Below are 18,125 nucleotides of genomic sequence, written 5' to 3'. Positions count from 1 at the left end.
TGTAAAAAATCATTTTACTATGTAGCTAACATGTTAGTTGCTCCGGCTTCTTATGCCATATCAAACAGGATCCTGTTTGGAACAGATACAGAACACAAAACAAGTTGGAGCTACAGCAGTTAGAGTGAAAGACAGTGCCGTAGCTTATCAAGAGGTTTGCAATTTTCGTTTAGCAGATTGATTTCTCATCGAAGGTGGTATTCTATCTGTTATTGGACCTGTTTGTCCAATAGGATTACAATATTTTTTGAAAATTTATCAGTCTTTGTAAGAAATACAACTTTCTTGGGCTCAGTGAAAATACAACTTTTCAAATAAAATCAGTTAATATTTTTGGTATATTTTCAGAAATTTACTTGTAGAACGTGTCTGAGATCTCTCTATCCAACTCTCATATTTCAGTTTTTCTGGATATTATTAAAAGCCACAAATATTTACTTAAAATTTTTAGACTAGTCACTTTATTTAGTCTAGGAATCCTATTCAGGCAAGAATTCCTCTATTCTCTATCTGTTAATGGAATCTTTTTCACAATTTTTTTGATTTTTCAGTTTTTATCTGTTACTCTAGGAGTTGTGATTGTAAACACAAATTTATATCATTAGTCTTGAACTGTAAATAGCTATACATATGGTTGTCTGCGTTATGAAAATCTCCTTTGAAGGCTGTGAGAATATTTCTGGCAGTAAAATTAAGTACATTTGTGATTGCTTGCATGAAGGTGCCAGTCATACAGAAATGTGTGCTCAGTTAAATTTGTGCATCCAGGACAGCTTTTTTGATATTGATTAAATTATGCACAGAGCAAGAAATGTAACTACAGCTATAGGAAAACTATGCAGCAAGTGAAAGCTCTTTAAATCAGGTGAAAAAAAGAACAAGAAGAAATCCTCATTTAAAAAGTCTTAGAACAAATAGGCCACTGATTTTTGACAGTAAGAGCACAGACCACTAGAGCAAAGGGGCATGATGGCTCCTGCATCTCTTAGAAGATCTCTTGGCTTTAATTAAGTTAATTGGCTACATTACAAGATGTTTGAAATTTAGAGAAGGTCTGGAAAAATCTTAGTTTCCTTGACCTTAAAATTTTTATGTTAATGAATAAGTCTTCACAGGGTTAGTGGTTGAAGGGCTAGTGCCCAAAGTGCTAGCACTTAGTAAAGATCAAATATTCAGGTACCTGTGAAAGGAATTACCAAATTACTCATATGTAATTATTAATAAAATTGTGCCTTTTCAATTTCAGAAGGTTTAAAATATTATTTGTTTTTCAATAATAATGCTAATAATTCAAGAGTTAAGGAAAATACTTTTGTATCTAGATAGTGGGTGTATTTCTGCTGAATGTATATTTTTTGTTCTTTTTTTGATAGTCTTGTTAAACATGGGGATGTGTGCTTGGACGCAGATGAATGTCCATGTTCATGGAAAGGAAAGGAATACTTTCCAGGTGACAAAGTCATTTCTTCTTGTCATACATGGTAAGCAGAGATCTATTTAGGTGGTTTTTTAATTTTAGTTGTTTATTTATGGATTGATTATTCCTTCATGTTTCTTAATCATAAATTTCACACCAAATTCTGGTAAATCATTTTCTGGAATTTTGTGTTTACTTTTGCTCAAAGGGCTATTAAAATGATATTTCTTTTAAGGTTTGTTTTTTCAAGGAGCTTTTACATAACATAATGGCTACTTGAGATTCCTTTTTTTTCAAAAAGCGCTTGATTAAGAAAATTTATTTTTTGTTATCAGGGTAATCTAAATTAATATTCCTTGGCCAGTGTTCTTAAAGTGCAGGTAAAATCATTCAACTATTATATCTGAGTGACATTTGTTAAAGCTTTTTGCTTATTCATTTCCACGTTTAGCATTGAATCAGAACATAACCCTGTGGCCATAAGTATACACCCACTACAACAATAAAGTAAGGAGAGTACTGAGCAACATCGTGTACTGAGCATCTTAACAGATACATAGGTTGCTAATTTTGCACGCCTGGATAAGATAACTGGTGAATCAATCAGCTTTTAAAGGAAGTGTTCCAATAGAGAAAGGTTGATAGGATCACTCAAATACATGCAGAAATGTGTTCCTTTTACTATCCAGTGTTGTAAATGCAGCACACACCCTTTAGGTGCCTTACTCTGTGAAGTTTCCTTGAGCACTCTCAATAGAACATGGTCCACTGCCATTCCAATAAGCTTCACAAGAGCTAAGATGTGAAAATATACTACCTCTGCATGATCCTGAAAGACTTGTTTCGTGATGGTCCCCACCTGTTTTCTTCTCTGACTGCTATTGAATGTTGCAAGCTGGCACAAAGCAGCACCATTTGTCTTAGCAGAGCCTCAGAAAAATCAACTGTACTGTCAAGCATCAAGATGCTATGGTAGTGGTGTAGTCTCCAGCTTCTCAGCAGAGCAGTTCCTTCCTTTTGTCCCCTTCTTTTAGCTTACCAGGAACGTTTATCTGGTGTCACCTGGCAAACTACTGCTTCTGGCCTGCACAGCTCAGTATAGCCTAGTAGGGTGAAGGCTTGTCCAGTCAGCACTAATCACTGCCTTGTCTGGATGTCGTTGCCCCCTCCAGCCTTGTGCTGACTGCCTACCTCTGCCTCTCGTCAGGTCCCCAGTATCTGCTCTAGAAGATATTTGTAGCCCTTTGGTCGACTGGTGAAGCAACTTACAAGCCATCTCAACTGGGCAGGCAGGTAAAGCGAGCCGGGTTATTCACCCCTTATTTCCAAAGGCCTCTCCAATTGGACCTGGAGTGGGATTGCTTGCAACAGGAAGAACTATTATATCCCATTTAATCTGTATGAGACTTGACCAAAGGCAGCAGCAGTGCAGGCAGAAAGATACTGGATATTTAGCCTTCTCTCTTTTTTTCTGAGGCCAGGCCCATTAATTCATGTACAAATCCTTAATATTGTCATTTTCTAGTCTTCCACATCTAGAAGCAAAGACAGTTTAAGTAATAATAGCTTTTTGACAATCAGTTGTCCACTGAAAGATGGGAAGTCTGCAACAACCTTAGACTGATACGAAGCGTATGAAGTCTTTGAGAGTAGGGTGTGTGTATGCAGGGGTGTATTTGATATGGCAAGGGAAACGCACGTTTTTGATCGTGCAAAGCATGAAAATACTCCTGTGCAAACAAACCCACTTAGACACTCACAGCAGTTATAATGACTTTATTTAGTGCACAGAAATAGTGTGCATTAATACTAAATATAATATAATTCATATCTGATGTAGTATTAGCAACGTAACCATTAATCTGTGAACAGTAAAATGGCAAAAAAAAAATAATTCTTAAGTTGGCAAAACTACCAGTGGAGTGCCAGGAGCTTTCAGCCCAAATTCTGGAGTCTGGCTGAACTGTGGTTCTAGGTTCCTCAAGTTCGGTGTTCAGTACAACTGCCTGAAATCGTTATCGTGTGCTGGCAAGATTAAACAAAAGGTTATTACAGTAATACAGTATTATTATTACAGTAATATTGCTGTCGTATGTGGAAACCATTGAGACAATGCTGCTTGGTCTCTGTGGGCTGCTGAATTGGGCCTTCTGTGTTCTTAAACAAATACTTCTTTGAAATACTGATTTTAAAAGCTCATTGAAGTTCGGAAGATGCCACTAGCTCTGCTTTTGCATCTAGGGCTCTCTAGATTCTGATAACTAAGTGTTAGTTTACTTAGTATGAAACAAAACTGTTGCAGAGGACTTTGAAGACATTATAGAATCATGGAATGGTTAGGGTTTCAAGGGACCTTAAAGATCATCTAGTTCCATCCCCCTGCCATGGGCAGGGAAAACCTCCACTACACCAGGTTGCCCAAAGCCTCATCCAACCTGGCGTTGAACACTTCCAGGGATGGGGCATCTACAACTTCTCTGGGCAACCTGTTCCAGTGCCTCACCACCCTCTGAGTGAAAAATTTCTTCCTTATATCTAATCTAAATCTGCCCTCTTTCAGTTTAAATCCATTGCCCCTTGTCCTATCACTACACACCCTTGTAAAAAGTTTCTCTCCAGCTTTCCTGTAGGCCCCCTTTAAGCACTGGAAGGCTGCAATAAGATCACCCCGGAGCCTTCTCTTCTTCAGGCTGAACAGCCCCAACTCTCTCAGCCTGTCCTCATAGAAGAGGTGTTCCAGCCCTCGGATCATCTTCGTGGCCCTCCTCTGGACCCACTCCAACAGCTCCATGTCCTTCTTGTGTTGGGGACTCCAGACCTGAAAACAGTATTCCAGGTGGGGTCTCACGGGAGCAGAGCAGAGGGGCAGAATCACTTCCCTCGACCTGCTGGCCACTCTCCTTTTGATAGAGCCTGGGACACGGTTGGCTTTCTGGGCTGCCAGCGCACATTGCTGGGTCATGTTGAGCCTCTAATCCACCAGCACTCCCAAGTCCTTTTCCTCAGGGCTGCTCTCAATTCATTCTCCGCCCAGCCTGTACTTGTGCTTGGGATTGCCCCGACCCATGTGCAGGACCTTGCGCTTGGCCTTGTTGAAATTCATGAGGTTCTCACAGGCCCACCTCTCCAGCCTGTCAAGGTCCCTCTGGATGGCATCCCTTCCCTCCAGCATGTCCACAACACCACACAACTTGGTGTCATCTGCAAACTTACTGAGGGTGCACTCGATCCCACTGTCCATGTCACCAACAAAGATGTTAAATAGCACTGGTCCCAGTACTGACCCCTGAGGAACACCACTCGTCACAGGCCTCCACGTGGACATTGAACTGTTGACCACAACTCTTTGAGTGCGACCATCCAGCCAATTCCTTATCCACCAAGTGGTCCATCCATCAAAACTGTGTCTTTCCAGTTTAGAGACAAGGATGTCATGTGGGACAGTATCAAATGCTTTGGATAAGTCCAGGTAGACAATGTCAGTTGCTCTTCCCCTATCCATCAATGCTGTAACATCATCATAGAAGGCCACCAAATTAGTCAGGCAGGATTTGCCCTTAGTGAAGCCTTGTTGGCTGTCACCAATCACCTCCTTATTTTCTATGTGCCTTAGCACAGTCACCAGGAGGATCTGCTCCATGATGTTGCCGGGCACAGAGGTGAGACTGACTGGCCTGTACTTCCCTGGGTCTTCTTTTTTTTCCCTTTTTAAAGATGGGAGCTATGTTTCCCCTTTTCCAGTCATTGGGAACTTCACCAGATTGCCACGACTTCTGAAATATGATGGATAGTGGCTTAGCAACTTCATCTGCCAGTTCCCTCAGGACCCACGGATGCACCTCATCAGGTCCCATGGACTTGTCCACCTTCAGGTTCTTTAGAAGGTCTCGGGCCTGATCTTCTACAGTGGGCAGTTCTTCATTCTCCCAGTCTCTGCCTTTGCCTTTTGGGACTTGGGCTGTGCAGCTGGAGCTCTTGCCAGTGAAGACTGAGGCAAAGAAGTCATTGAGAACCTCAGCCTTCTCCATATCCCAGGTAGCTAGGTCCCCCTTTTCCTTCTGGAGAGGGCCTACATTTTCCCTAGATCTCTTTTTATCATTGACATATCTATAGAAGCCTTTCTTGTTGCCCTTGATGTCCCTGGCCAGATTTAACTCTATCAGGGCTTTAGCTTTCCTAACCTGATCTCTGGTTGCTCGGACAATTGCTCTATATTCTTCCGAGGCTATCTGTCCTTGCTTCCACCCTCTGTAGGCCTTGTTTTTGTGTCCAAATTGGTCCAGGAGCATCTTGTTCATCCATGTAGGCCTTGTGGTGTTCCTACCTGGCTTTCTCTTTGTTGGGATGCACTGCTCCTGAGCTTAGAGGAGGTGATCCTTGAATATTAACCAGCTTTCTTGGGCCCCTCTTCCCTCCAGGGCTTCATCCCATTGTACTCTACTGAGTAGATCCCTGAAGAGGCTGAAGTCTGCTCTCCTGAAATCCAAGGTAGTGAGCTTGCTGTGCACCCTCCTTGCTTCCGTACGAATCTTGAATTCCACCATTTCATGATCACTACAGCAAAGGCTGTCCTCGAGCATCACGTTCCCCACCAGCCCTTCTTTGTTGGTGAGAACAAGGTCCAGCAAAGCACCTCTCCTTGTTGGTTCCCTCTTAAGCCCTTCCTTCTGACTGTAAATGTGTTAAGACTCCTGAAAAACAAAGTATGTAAAGGAGCTCCCTACTCTTTACATGTTAAGAAGTGTTTCTGCACGAACCCTTAACAGATCAGCAGGTGGAGGAATAGGTCAAGAGTAAAACTAAAGCCTCGTGTCTCACAGATAGCATGAGGAGCAATGCTTATTTTTCAGTCCAAATAGAATTTCTTCTACTTGCCTCTCTCCATCGGCTTGGTTAGGCTCCTGCTTAGGTACTGCTTTGAGGTGACTGGTCAGCTGGGCGAGTCCTACGGCCATCTGTTTGTGCCTTGGTACAGCAAACACTTCTCACATGTTATACTTTCAACTTATTTTACTCATGTGCTTAGTGTATTTGTATGTGTAGTTATACAAAACACATGCAGTGGGCCGAATCAATGATAGATAAGTGAAGTCTTGGAAAATCTGGAAAATTACTCCAGGTTGGTGCAAGTTACATGGGAAGGGAACAGAAGGAAACATGATGCTACCAGTAATGGGAGCTGCCTAGATTGTCTAGATAATTGCTATTCTTTTGAAAACTGTGGTGTTCTGACCCTGTCATATATGACAGTGATATGACCTGAAAAGGAAAAGTTATGCTGAAAAAAACTTCATACTGCTTGGTGCTTCAGTATCTGAGATGCCAAACATTAGTAATTTATCAAATATTTCTGTAAGTCAGAATAATACTTCAGTTGTAAAATGTGAAGCATTCATTTAATCAGGAAATTCAAAATTCAATATTTTTGAAAATAAACTTAGCCATGTACCAAAATTATAACACATGCTGTATTTAGTTTAACCTATATTTATAAAATATACCTGTAGTAAAGCTATACCAGGGCACCACCTCTGCTGTTCTCATCGAGGGAACTTTTTTAAGTGCCCAGGTGATTTAGATACATAAAAACGAACATTTTAAAAATGACTTCTGGATACAGGAAATGAAATTCTATCCGTTATTTATAAATCTTGTGTCATTTCTGAAAATGTTGTTTAGATGGCAAGAGGGTAATGCAGACAGAGACCTAGTATCCAGTGCTGCAAAGGCTTGCTGTTAGGCCGGTGCACAGCAAAGGTAATTCAGAAAGGTCTGAGCAGCCAGTGTATGTGTGACAAAAGCATTTTGATGCTTAAAGTGGCCATAGACAGAACCTGAACTATTCCAGAAGCCCCTGAACTGTTAGGCTAGGGTTTGGGGGTGATAGTATGGAGACATGTGAAGAAGAAAAAAAAAAAAAGCCCAGCAACCCAAACCGTGGTTCTTTTGAGGAACCTAAGCACCAAAATAACGCTCCTGAAATTTTTCCTCTGTAGTTCTGTGAAATTCTCATTCAAGCAGAAAGGGAATAAGACTGTAGTAATAGGACATATTGCTTGTTGATTCTCAGGTTCATATAGAAGCTATCGTTCTGTGAGAAGCTGAAAAACAAAGCTTTGTCCTTGTGACACGTTATTGATGTGAGTTACTAAATTGCATTACTTTGGGTGGCAGTTTTTGTTTTCTTGTTTCAATGAAAGAAATGCCCTTTTGGTATCTATATGTTCTGGAACTTAGAAATTCTAACAGGAAGAAACAGAGACTGTGTGAGTTCAGTGTGTACAATTTTTTTTCCAGAGAATCAATTCATATATACTGCTTCCAATTAACATTTCAAAATGCTTCTGTCCACAGTGTCATACTTGCATGGGTTTTGGTTTTTTTTGCTTCTCAGTGCAATAGATGTAATCATTTATCCATGGTTACAGTTGATATTACCATTATTGATCATACATTTTTCAGCATTTGCCAGCATGGATCATTTCAATGCACCTTCCATCCCTGCCCATCAATGTGTACTGCGTACGGGGATCGGCATTACAGAACGTTTGATGGACTAACGTTTGACTTTGCTGGAACTTGTAAGGCTTACCTAGTTAAGGTGAGACTTTTTTGTAAAGCCTCTGTAAAACTGGATTTAAAAGCTACCTGTTAAAAACTATGCTTCTACTTGCTTCCAATCTGTACGTTTTGTTGAGTCCTGCATACTGTTTTTCAAGCTTTGATGTTGCTTAGACTTAGCAGTCTAGACTAGAGTCTACTTAGACTAGAGTCATACGTAACATAATAATTGTACACTGAGTTTTCTGCTAATTGAACTATATAACATTATACGTATTTATGTTAGTATATTTAAAAGTGTCCATTTCTTTTTTTTTTCTTCAGAGTACTTCTTCAACCAGTTTTTCTGTTATTATAGAGAATATTAACTGCTTTAATACTGGAATCATTTGCAGAAAAAACATTTTCATTAATGTTGGACTATCTTTTTTAATATTTGATGATGAATCTGGAAATCCGGTAAGTTTCAGCCTTTAACACTGATCAAAAGTTAGCATATGTACTTCTCTGAATGTTTTTTCCTTTCATTAGCAAAAACTTACTGTGCCATTTAAGTGGCAGAGACATAAATATCTTTTTTTTTTTTACCGTGAATGCTGATCACATCTGCATTGTTCAATGGAAACCTTAAACAAAATATTATCTACATTTCACAGAAATGTTAGATGAGATTATTGTAATTCTTTTGTTTAGATTTTATTCCTGTTTAGTGTTTTAAGAAAAATTGAGATATTTTGAAGTCAGTGAAACTTTTGCTATTAATTTCACTAGAACTGAGAGTTCAGTCTGATCTGGAATGTATAGGAGGAATATTCCTCTACAGTTGTAAAAAACAAATTGCAGTCCCTGGTATATTCTCCACAGCCTGAATTTCCTTTTAATTTTGACCAAACTGCAAACTCTATTGCTGTAAATGTTTAGTGTTTTTGGTAAGTTTAGTATAAGTAGTACTATTTACAGTTTATAGACTGACTCTACAATGCTACAAATCATTTAGAATCTGTTTGTTATTGGATGAAGAGAAGAATGCTTTATGTAAATAAGATGGTAATCTCTGGATGTATTTAAGACAATTGCTTATTTCAAGAAGATGCTCTGTGCATATTTATACCTATCCATATTCAAAATAAGCATGTGGCTAAGACCTGAATGCAATGATGTGAATAACTAAGTGAAAATCATAACCAGGAGCCTTAAGACTAATTTTTTGCCTCCCAAATGAATCTTTAAGATTTTGATCTTCACTTCAGTTACCATTACTCATCCTAGAAATTTGATATAAAATCAACTTCTAAAATCATAAAAAAATCATAAAAATACAACACAGTTCACAATCAAAACCCAGACCACTTTTGTTTAGATGTTTATCCCTGTGTGGCCTTCTCTCAGTTTTGGACTTCTGTCTGAGAACAGTGTCATTCATTTCATTTAGGTGTTTCATTTCCTGTCAAGTGAACATTTTGTGAAGACATTACTTAAATTATAAGCTGCCTTGTTTTATTTTGAACAGAGCTTATCTAGTTACATAGATGAACTAGAAAAAATACAGTTATGGAAAGCTGGATTTTTCACTGTTGTTCATTTTCCTGACGAGCACATCACCATTCTTTGGGATCAGAGAACAACAGTTCATGTGCAAATGGGTCATCAGTGGCAGGTAAATGGAAGTTAACACTCTTACTGACATTTCTTTGAAGTATTTGTGTAAGTCTTCTTAAGTAAGACATGTTACCATTATTCAGAGAATAGACAGTGTGTCAGCATTCAAATACCTTGTCATTTAGAATATTCATACTTTTTTTCCCAGTCACTATTTACTGTCTGACTTCTATAACAACAGAAACTAATATCATATGAGACAACATTCTCCTGCAGTGCTCATTCCTTATACGACTGAAGCAGGTGTTATTTTGCTGAAGTGTAAAAAGCACATAGCTAGCAAACAGGTCACTTCTCTGAACAAAAGATCAGCTCCTTTCTCAAAGGTTTGGAGATACTTAGTTAAAAGAGAACAATACTGATGTTGTCAAAATAAAATATTTTCCACAGCTTTATTATCACAAAGAGCTGAACTGTTTTGGCTGAAATTTAGCTGAAAAGGACAAAATTATAATTAAGCAACTGGAGACAGGAACTTAAGAAGCAAGTTTTGAAAATGGTTGTGGTTGGTAGTGGTTTGTATCACATGGAAATATGTTTTAATGTATGTGTATATATATCTCTGTATCTTATTTTCCCCAGGGTAAATTGACTGGATTATGTGGAAATTTTGATTTGAAGACAGTAAATGAATTGAGGACTCCAGATAATTTTGAATTAACAAACTCACAAGAGTTTGGGAACAGCTGGACAGCTGTAGAGGTACATAATAAAATAATGTGTTTGCTAGTAGATTTTTTTGCTGTTACATCATATAATTTATCTAGAATTAAATCAGAAATTCATTCCTGGAAGTATCAATCAAGCATCCATGCAAATGGCAACATCTATGGTTCTTACAGATATCATAATCCATTAAGGAGAAGAAAATAATCACCTTTTTTCCTACAAAGTGCTACAGAGTAGGGAAAAATGCTATTACAGTATTCTGAATCTACTAGTGCTTTTGAAGAAATTGTTTGAACAGCGGTCCTTTTTTATGTAATGAAGGAATTGTGGGTTCACTTCAGACTATGTTGCCAGTTTAGCTGATCTTTCATAACTGAGAAATATTTAACTCTGAAACCATGGCAATGGAAAGAAAAAATAGTATTTTCATATGCTGTACATTTAAAAATGGAAAGGTTTTAGTGTCATGTGTCTAGTGGTGTTCATAGAAACGTCCCTTCCTAGTAGTTAGAGTAAAAAGATCTGATTTCTGACACTTCTAATGTACGTCGTCGGAGCGAACTTTGTAATTTATGTAAGTTACGCTGTTAGGTGTAAGGACTGCAGATTGGGACTGCACAGCAGCTATGTTTAGATCTGTATGTATGTGTTTTTCTGCTGCTCTCAGACAAATGAAACATTTCTTCAGATTGTGTACTTTTCCTTTTCTGCTGATTTTCATCCCCTTTTAATTCTGTATCTTAATCTCTTTATTTTCATAAATGATTCGTTTGTTTTGTGGTTTGCATCTCCTTTTTTAAAAAAACAAAGCAGAACTGTGCTTTGCAAGTTGAAACACAAAGTGGTTTTGAAACAAGTTTCTCACCTTGATTTTGCTTTCTGGTTAAGTGTGTTGACAGCTCTGACATTCGAAATCCATGCAGTTTGAATCCCCTTAGAGAGCCATTTGCCAAGAAAGAATGTGGAATACTGTTAAGTGAAGCATTTGAAGCTTGCCATCCAGTGGTGAGTTGTGGTCACATACAGAAAGGTGTGAAAGTATACATAGCACTAGAGAGAAACTTAACTGTTCAACTTGCATCACTTTAAATCTTCATCTTATCTTCCATAATGTAATAATTTTGACTACTATAGCAAAAGAGAACACACAGAAAGTCTGACCCATACCTGTTCTGATCCTAAAATGTGAGTGTTTAACTGAACCTGTTATAAGGACTATCTGCCTTTAGCTGACCTAGGCAGTAAGCATTTTACCACGTAGGTAGTCCTATTAGTCCTGCAGACAAAATTATACCCAATTTGTGTTATCTTTTCTTTCATCCCAAGCACTGTTTGCATAACCATAGCCACTTGCTTCATTTTGCTCAACTGTGTTGCACAGCATAGATGTTTTTCAGGCAAATTTAAATAAATTGACAGTTCTTCTAGACAGTATCAGATGTGAAGAACTCATTCCTAGGAAAAATGCCTTTATCTCGTCACTTTGACAACCACCTAAGGAAATAAATGAGCCATACATGTTCTGACAGTCAACAGGCTGAGGTTCAGTTGGAGAATGAAGGGGACTGACTTCCAGAGCTAGTTCTTATATGGAAAATGATATATCCCAAGATATTCATGTATTGAGACTGTGTGCATGGCTTAAAGAGTGTGTCAGAATGGTTCCTAGGGAGAAAGGAGATTTCACGTGAAAGACAACCAGGAATCTTGCAGGGTTGCTTTGTATATCATTTTGGAAGAAAGGAGAAGCTGATGTTAAAGTTTTATTAATGTAACATCAGTTTAGTCCACTGTATAACATAGGTAGCAACTAAGGTCCTCATAAGTACACTTACTCAAGTGTAAATGCATGTAGAATGTGTAACAATTCAATGAGAAAATCAGCATTAATGGTTTTCTTTGAAATTTTGTCACTTAAGACTTCAAAATAATTTAAGGGAAAAATCACGTTCACCTGTGAAATTGTCTAATAATAGGAAGAAAATGAGCCACTCTCACATGAAGAGTTTTCCATCTACTTTGTTATTTCTTACATTTTATGTATTTCTAACTTTCTTAGTGCTTCTGAGATTTATTGATTTGTGATCAGTTTAAAGAGAGTTTCTCTTATTTCATAAGCTTCTTTGTAGTTTATTATGGTTTAAAGATTACAAACCCATACAAAGCAGAAGCTCACATCAACGTATTGGTGTGCATGTTCTTAATGGGTCATTGATTTAATTGCGTTGCTAAGTATTATACAAGTTTTTATGATGTGTTCTAATAAACACATTCTTGTGTTTTAATGCTTCAAAGTGTTATGTATTACATTTTGAAAGAGTTGTAGCTTTGTACTGAAGTGGTTGTTGCCAGCGTCTATATGAATATTTTTGATAAGAGATATTTATATTCCCAGATTGACGTCACCTGGTTTTACTCAAACTGCTTGACAGATACGTGTGGTTGTAATCAAGGAGGTGACTGTGAGTGTTTCTGTACAAGTGTATCAGCATATGCCCATCAGTGCTGCCAGCATGGAGTTGCTGTGGACTGGAGGTCCCCTAGAGTGTGTCGTAAGTTTACTTCACCAGCATTGCCAGTGGCAGCTGCTGCCTGCAATCGTGAGTGCCAGACCTGAAAAAATCATTCCCATTAAGTTGCCTGGGGCCATGAGTGGAATCCCGAAGCCACACTGGTAGGAAGATGAGTGGGTGCATCTCACTGCCCTCCGTGTTCATTTTGGTTTAGCTGGCTTACGCACTTTTTTCCATATTTGTGGGTGGTATTCGTCTATTTTTAATTCCTTGTCCTACAATGTGAAAGGAAAAGTCTTGGAAAGTCCATATTAGGATATGGCATGCACCCCTCAAACCAAAGTTACAAAGTTAACAGCTCAAGTAATTTCCATCTTCAGGAGGACTTCAGTTCTCAACAGGGTCTAGGAATCATAATTGCTTTACTGTTGCCCCCAGAGCAAGTGTGAAACATAAAGGTCTTCTGAAGGAAAGCAAGTAGGTTTTTAAGCAGGACTTCGTTATTACCTTAGTGTCCCTATTCAACGGTGCTTAGAAGTTGTAAAAGAAATCTGAGGTCTTTTTCTGTGGCAGCTAGTACAAAGGCTAACAGGACACAGTCATTTCCCCAAAGATGTGATAAAAAATGCAAGATAGAGTGGAAGGAAACAAGCATTTTTCTAACTTTGCAGATGCACAAAGAGACTTTGCAGCTTGCTCAAAGTCATACAGGAAATTTGCCATAAAGTAAGAGGGTGACTCCTAATTTTTTGCTAGAAACGGTACATGTGCTTTAACATGAGCGTAGAAAGACAGCAAAGCTTAGTCTTAACCACTAGAGGTCACAAAAAGACAGCTGTAGATATGTAAGCTTAGCATTTCCTGTTAGAAAGCAGGATTTTGTTTAAATCAGTGTAATTTAGATTAGTATTTTGCTTAAAGCAGTAAAGTAAATGTTTGGGAGTATTTTTTTTAAAAAATGTTTGTGTATGATCTAACTTGGCCAAGCATTTGGCTTACCCCTTAATTGTAAAGGGTAATAGAAAACTTGTTTATCTGCACAATGCTTGTAACTGCATTTCTTTTCTTTTTATTTTTTAGCTTATGATTGTGAATATTTCAACAAAGGTAAGTCCTAAAGGAGCTGATAAAATGTCAATGGAATCTTCAGTTTCTTTACATAAGTCTTAGTATTTTGTATAAAAATAATTGTGTTAATGAAAACAGTTGCAAATGACACCTTATTTAAATAGCCAAGATTCTGTTTTACAGATTTATTTTGCTTTTTCAAAGGCTGTTAATTTCTTAATATTTTTTTATTCCTGAGCCTTTCCCGAGAATACATTTTTAACTCATTTTCTTTGAATTTATGGATCATGACTAAAGATTTAAATCATTAAGTAATTCATAGACTATTCAACCCAATAGTATTAGTGGCACTACTTGCTTAAGGCATACTGCAGTTCAAAACTGATACCCAATGGGTCTGTGAAGCCAATCATGATCTCCCGTGCAGCCTCTGGAGGGAGGCAGCTATTCAGATATTTCAACTTTTTGTGCCCTAATGGGGAATAACTCTCCATTTAGGTATGTCTGACCTAGCTTTTAGGTTCCCGAGTGACAAGCGTTGCTGCTGCGTTAGAATGGCTCTCAGAGAGAGGTGCAAAACTTGTACAAGGTGCTTGAGTAATCCTGAATCTGCTCTGCGTGCTGTACTGCTGTGTTATCACTGGAATCTATATTCAGACTCTTTCAAAGTTACATTGCAAGTGTCTGCATAGTTAGACGTGGCGTACGTATAAGCACTGCAAGCCAGCCTGATGTGAGGACCGGTCAGGACTCCTGCTATTTATTCTATAACTCTTTTTATCAAGCTTGTGTAGAAGCCTTTCTATCCAGATGGTTCGTAATATTTTGGTCTTCTGTTAGACTCCATATTGCAGCAGCTCACCCCCAGAAAGATCTTGGAGAGGGACTGAGTTTAAATTACAAGAGGCTTGTGCAAAGTGCCAGGCCCGAATGATATGGCCAAGAAATTTACATTTTCTGATATAGCGACTGCTGAAAAGACAAGTTGCTAATGCAGTGGATTTTTATCTAAATAACTGTTTAAACCTTTACATTAATTTAAATATAAAGACCAGTTGAATATAAGAGGTGTTTGCAGTTTTCCATTTCCTTTTTGGTTTGGTTTGTTGTATAAATGAATTACAGTCTGATACTAGATAATCTTATTGCAATTGCAACAAATTGAAAATGCAGTGCCTCTAACATCTGTGGTAGTAGTGAAGTTACACGATAACAGATACGTTTAAAGTGTGTTATTAGTTTTACTTGTTACAGAATTCTCACTGACAGAAATCAGTTGAAATATTAGAGAGTTGTGCACGTGACCAGCTTGTAATAAACATGGTCATCATATACTTGTTGCTTCGTATCTTCCTACTATTTGCTAACCCAGGTCATCAGAATTCAATACAGGACATTTCAGAACTGTCAATGGGGGGGAAAAATCATCTCTAAGCTGAAGATTTTATTCTCTACCTCAAATATAGTAGCCTTCTCCAGAATAACTTCGTTTTGGAGACAAGAAGGTTAAGAAACTGTCTTAGAACATAGAGAGGTTTTCTCTATGTAACTTTGTTAGGAATACAGAAAGAAATAGTTCCAATCCTACTGGAAGCAGGAGCAGAAGCGTTTTGTCTTCGGCGAGAGGAAATTCTCAACTGGTAGCTATGGTTTCTTGAGTTTTGGATGGGCCTGAGATATAAGACTTAAACATATACTAACATTTCCAGAACACTAGGTGTTTTAAGTAATTTTTAAAATGTTTTTCAACTCCCTGCACTGAAGGTAACCAGATATCACGGTACATGTTTAGGGTTTGTGTCCTAACTGGCCACTTTTTTATGCTATGAGTATCTAAAACTCTAGTTGCAGTGCAGCCTCCATAGGATTCTAAAACTCTTAATAAATTTTAAAGTTAGGGAGAACCAGAATATGAGGGCAGGCTGCAAATTGTGATCTAAACTTTTAACCTGCTGGAACAGATTTTAAGGGTCAATGATATTAGCCACAACTGTCAGCTGAGAAGTTCTGGGACGCTTCTATCTTACAGGTATGTTTGCCTTGTCCTGGCTTGTGGGTAAAATGTAGTGAGGTGAATTGCTCATGTATGGTCTAAAATGCCTGGTCTTAACAAAGACATTTACAAAAATAATTTCAAATAACATTTAAAAGTAAACTTTAAAGTACTCCTTTGCAGTGAAATTGGAACTAAGTGAGGAGGTGTGACATTTAAAGATTTGTGAAATTATAACTTTGCAGGCATTTGGGTTTTTTTACTTTTAGGTAAAATATGACCATTCCTTTGATTATGATGCTGATTTCTTCCTGTCTCACTTCCCAGTGGTTATGTTTGTATCTACCCTGTTCAAGGAGTTCTTTGATACTTCATGAAAACAAACTTCTATTCCCTGCAAAATGCCTCACATTTTGGACACTAATAAAATAGGTTTTAAAGAATAGTAAGAAGTGTATAATCAGTTCAACCATGGGAATAAACAATTTAGAGGGATGCCAGGGTGTTCTGTAGAACACTGTTTACTTCTAAATCAGATAACTAAGGAGTCAGCCAGCTTTTAATAAGGTGACTATGAAGATGGAGGAAAAGAAGAAGCTAATAATGAATTTTGAAAATTGAAACTAGGTATTTTGAACAGTTTTCCCAACAAGTGTTTTCTAAAAGAGTTTGGCTTTGTTTTGATTGTCATTATAGTTTAGTGCATGGCATCTAGAGTTATCTTCAGAGTGGAAAGATGTGGTTTTATTTATATGCTGTATCATAATATTTATTGCTCAAGCATTCGTGACACTTGACATGAAAGGTAATTCTGATTTTTTTTTTTTTTTTTCTCAACAGCTCTGGGAAAGGGCCCGTATAAACTGGTCAGCTATTTGGATGGAGAGTTTGTAATGGCAGTGAAACTGATGGATGGTGTTGTTTTCCCAGTGAGAGAAGATGATATTGTTCCTGGGCATGCAGTGAGCTTTATGCTGACTTCAGGACTTTATAAACCCAAAGCACATGGTAAAGTTACTGTAACCTAGAGGCTTAAATAAGGCAGAGCAAATTCTGCCCTGGCATATGACCCTACCTTTAAGAATAGACCTGAGTTGAAAAATCTTTTCTTTATCTGTCAGCTGATTGTGCACCTTAATGTTGTCCGCCAAAATTTTAATTTGATTGTTTTTAATTAGGTGATTGTAGCTTTATAAACAGATATTTCTAGTTGAAAAGCTGCAGCCCTACCTGCCCCAACCTTCAAACGCATCAAATCAGTGTTGTAGCCCAGTGTGGCTCCCACCACCTTTCCTCTGGCAGAACTGGGACATGCGAGAGGGTCAAATGATACAAAATGATACAAGAAGAGTACTCACCGATTCACTCACTTTGCCACCATCACTCATTGTCTGCCCACTTGTACAGACATGCCCATTGGCACTAACCTGAGCTGTGTAAGGGTGTATACTGTAAATTTGTCTCCTTCAGCTCCCAACTTCAGTTAACACTGAAGGAATGTATTGCTTATTCTGCAGACGAAAGAAGTCTTGCACACCTTTGGACAAGTGGAGGAAGCTTACAAGAATATGTTCAGCACTTTGTGACATGATTAAATGCTGGAATTGTCTGCATATGCAATTTTAATGCCCACTGAGCATTCAAGTCTCAAAACAGTTTTACTCCCCAGAGTCCCCTGATAGCTGTTTGGACAGCCTGAAGGTGGCTGTCTTTGTGTAATCAAAGAAGGAGTATGGGTCAGTTGAAAAAATGACAAGCATTTGATTAGTAATACTGCTGTCTGTAGAACTGACACAAGAACTCATGTAACACAATATCCAGGCCATATTTTTTTTAGTAGTCATAGTTTTGAGACACTTGTACATTGCGTTCAATGTTCGGAAAGGGAAGATCAGTCCTACTATTCTATTTCCATATAAAAATCTCTCACTCAGAATTTAACCTGGCAAATGGAATTTGTGCCTTATAGTCAAATTTGAGTGAATGACATTTCATCATTTGGCTGTGGAGGATTTCATACAATCAATATGATAATTTTCCTATCCATGTCTTCATTTATATATCTGCATTCTTGGTTCTTCAATACCTAAGAAAAAATGGATGTGTTTCGCTAGTTTTAGACAAACCATAGACAGTGGAAAGTTTTGGATGTTGATGTACTGATTGGCTGTATGGCAGGTAGTATAAATCACACTGTCCATTGTTACTTATCAAATAGGGACTTGCTACAGACAATTAATAAGAA

The 18,125-nt window shown here is 38.0% G+C and overlaps 1 protein-coding gene across 2 annotated transcripts in view; it reads left to right on the top strand.

The window, feature by feature from the left end:
- The window catches only part of OTOG (otogelin), an 84,652-nt gene that overhangs the window by 21,587 nt on the left and 44,940 nt on the right, over positions 1-18,125 (top strand). Inside the window, exons 7-15 of one of the 2 annotated variants that reach the window (XM_086612939.1) lie at positions 1,374-1,481; positions 7,880-8,018; positions 8,303-8,437; positions 9,489-9,635; positions 10,220-10,339; positions 11,195-11,311; positions 12,702-12,858; positions 13,900-13,926; positions 16,721-16,888. In XM_086612939.1, the coding sequence (XP_086469065.1) occupies positions 1,374-1,481; positions 7,880-8,018; positions 8,303-8,437; positions 9,489-9,635; positions 10,220-10,339; positions 11,195-11,311; positions 12,702-12,858; positions 13,900-13,926; positions 16,721-16,888 (1,118 nt within the window). Of the gene's footprint in view, positions 1-1,373; positions 1,482-7,879; positions 8,019-8,302; positions 8,438-9,488; positions 9,636-10,219; positions 10,340-11,194; positions 11,312-12,701; positions 12,859-13,899; positions 13,927-14,339; positions 14,356-16,709; positions 16,889-18,125 lie in introns of both variants that reach the window. The other variant, XM_086612940.1, reaches the window with a different exon arrangement.

This window comes from Tauraco erythrolophus, chromosome 6 (assembly GCF_009769465.1).
Source record: "Tauraco erythrolophus isolate bTauEry1 chromosome 6, bTauEry1.pri, whole genome shotgun sequence".
Lineage (NCBI taxonomy): Eukaryota > Metazoa > Chordata > Aves > Musophagiformes > Musophagidae > Tauraco > Tauraco erythrolophus.
Note: the sequence above shows the minus strand (reverse complement) of the source record. Positions and strands in the feature narration are given on the sequence as shown.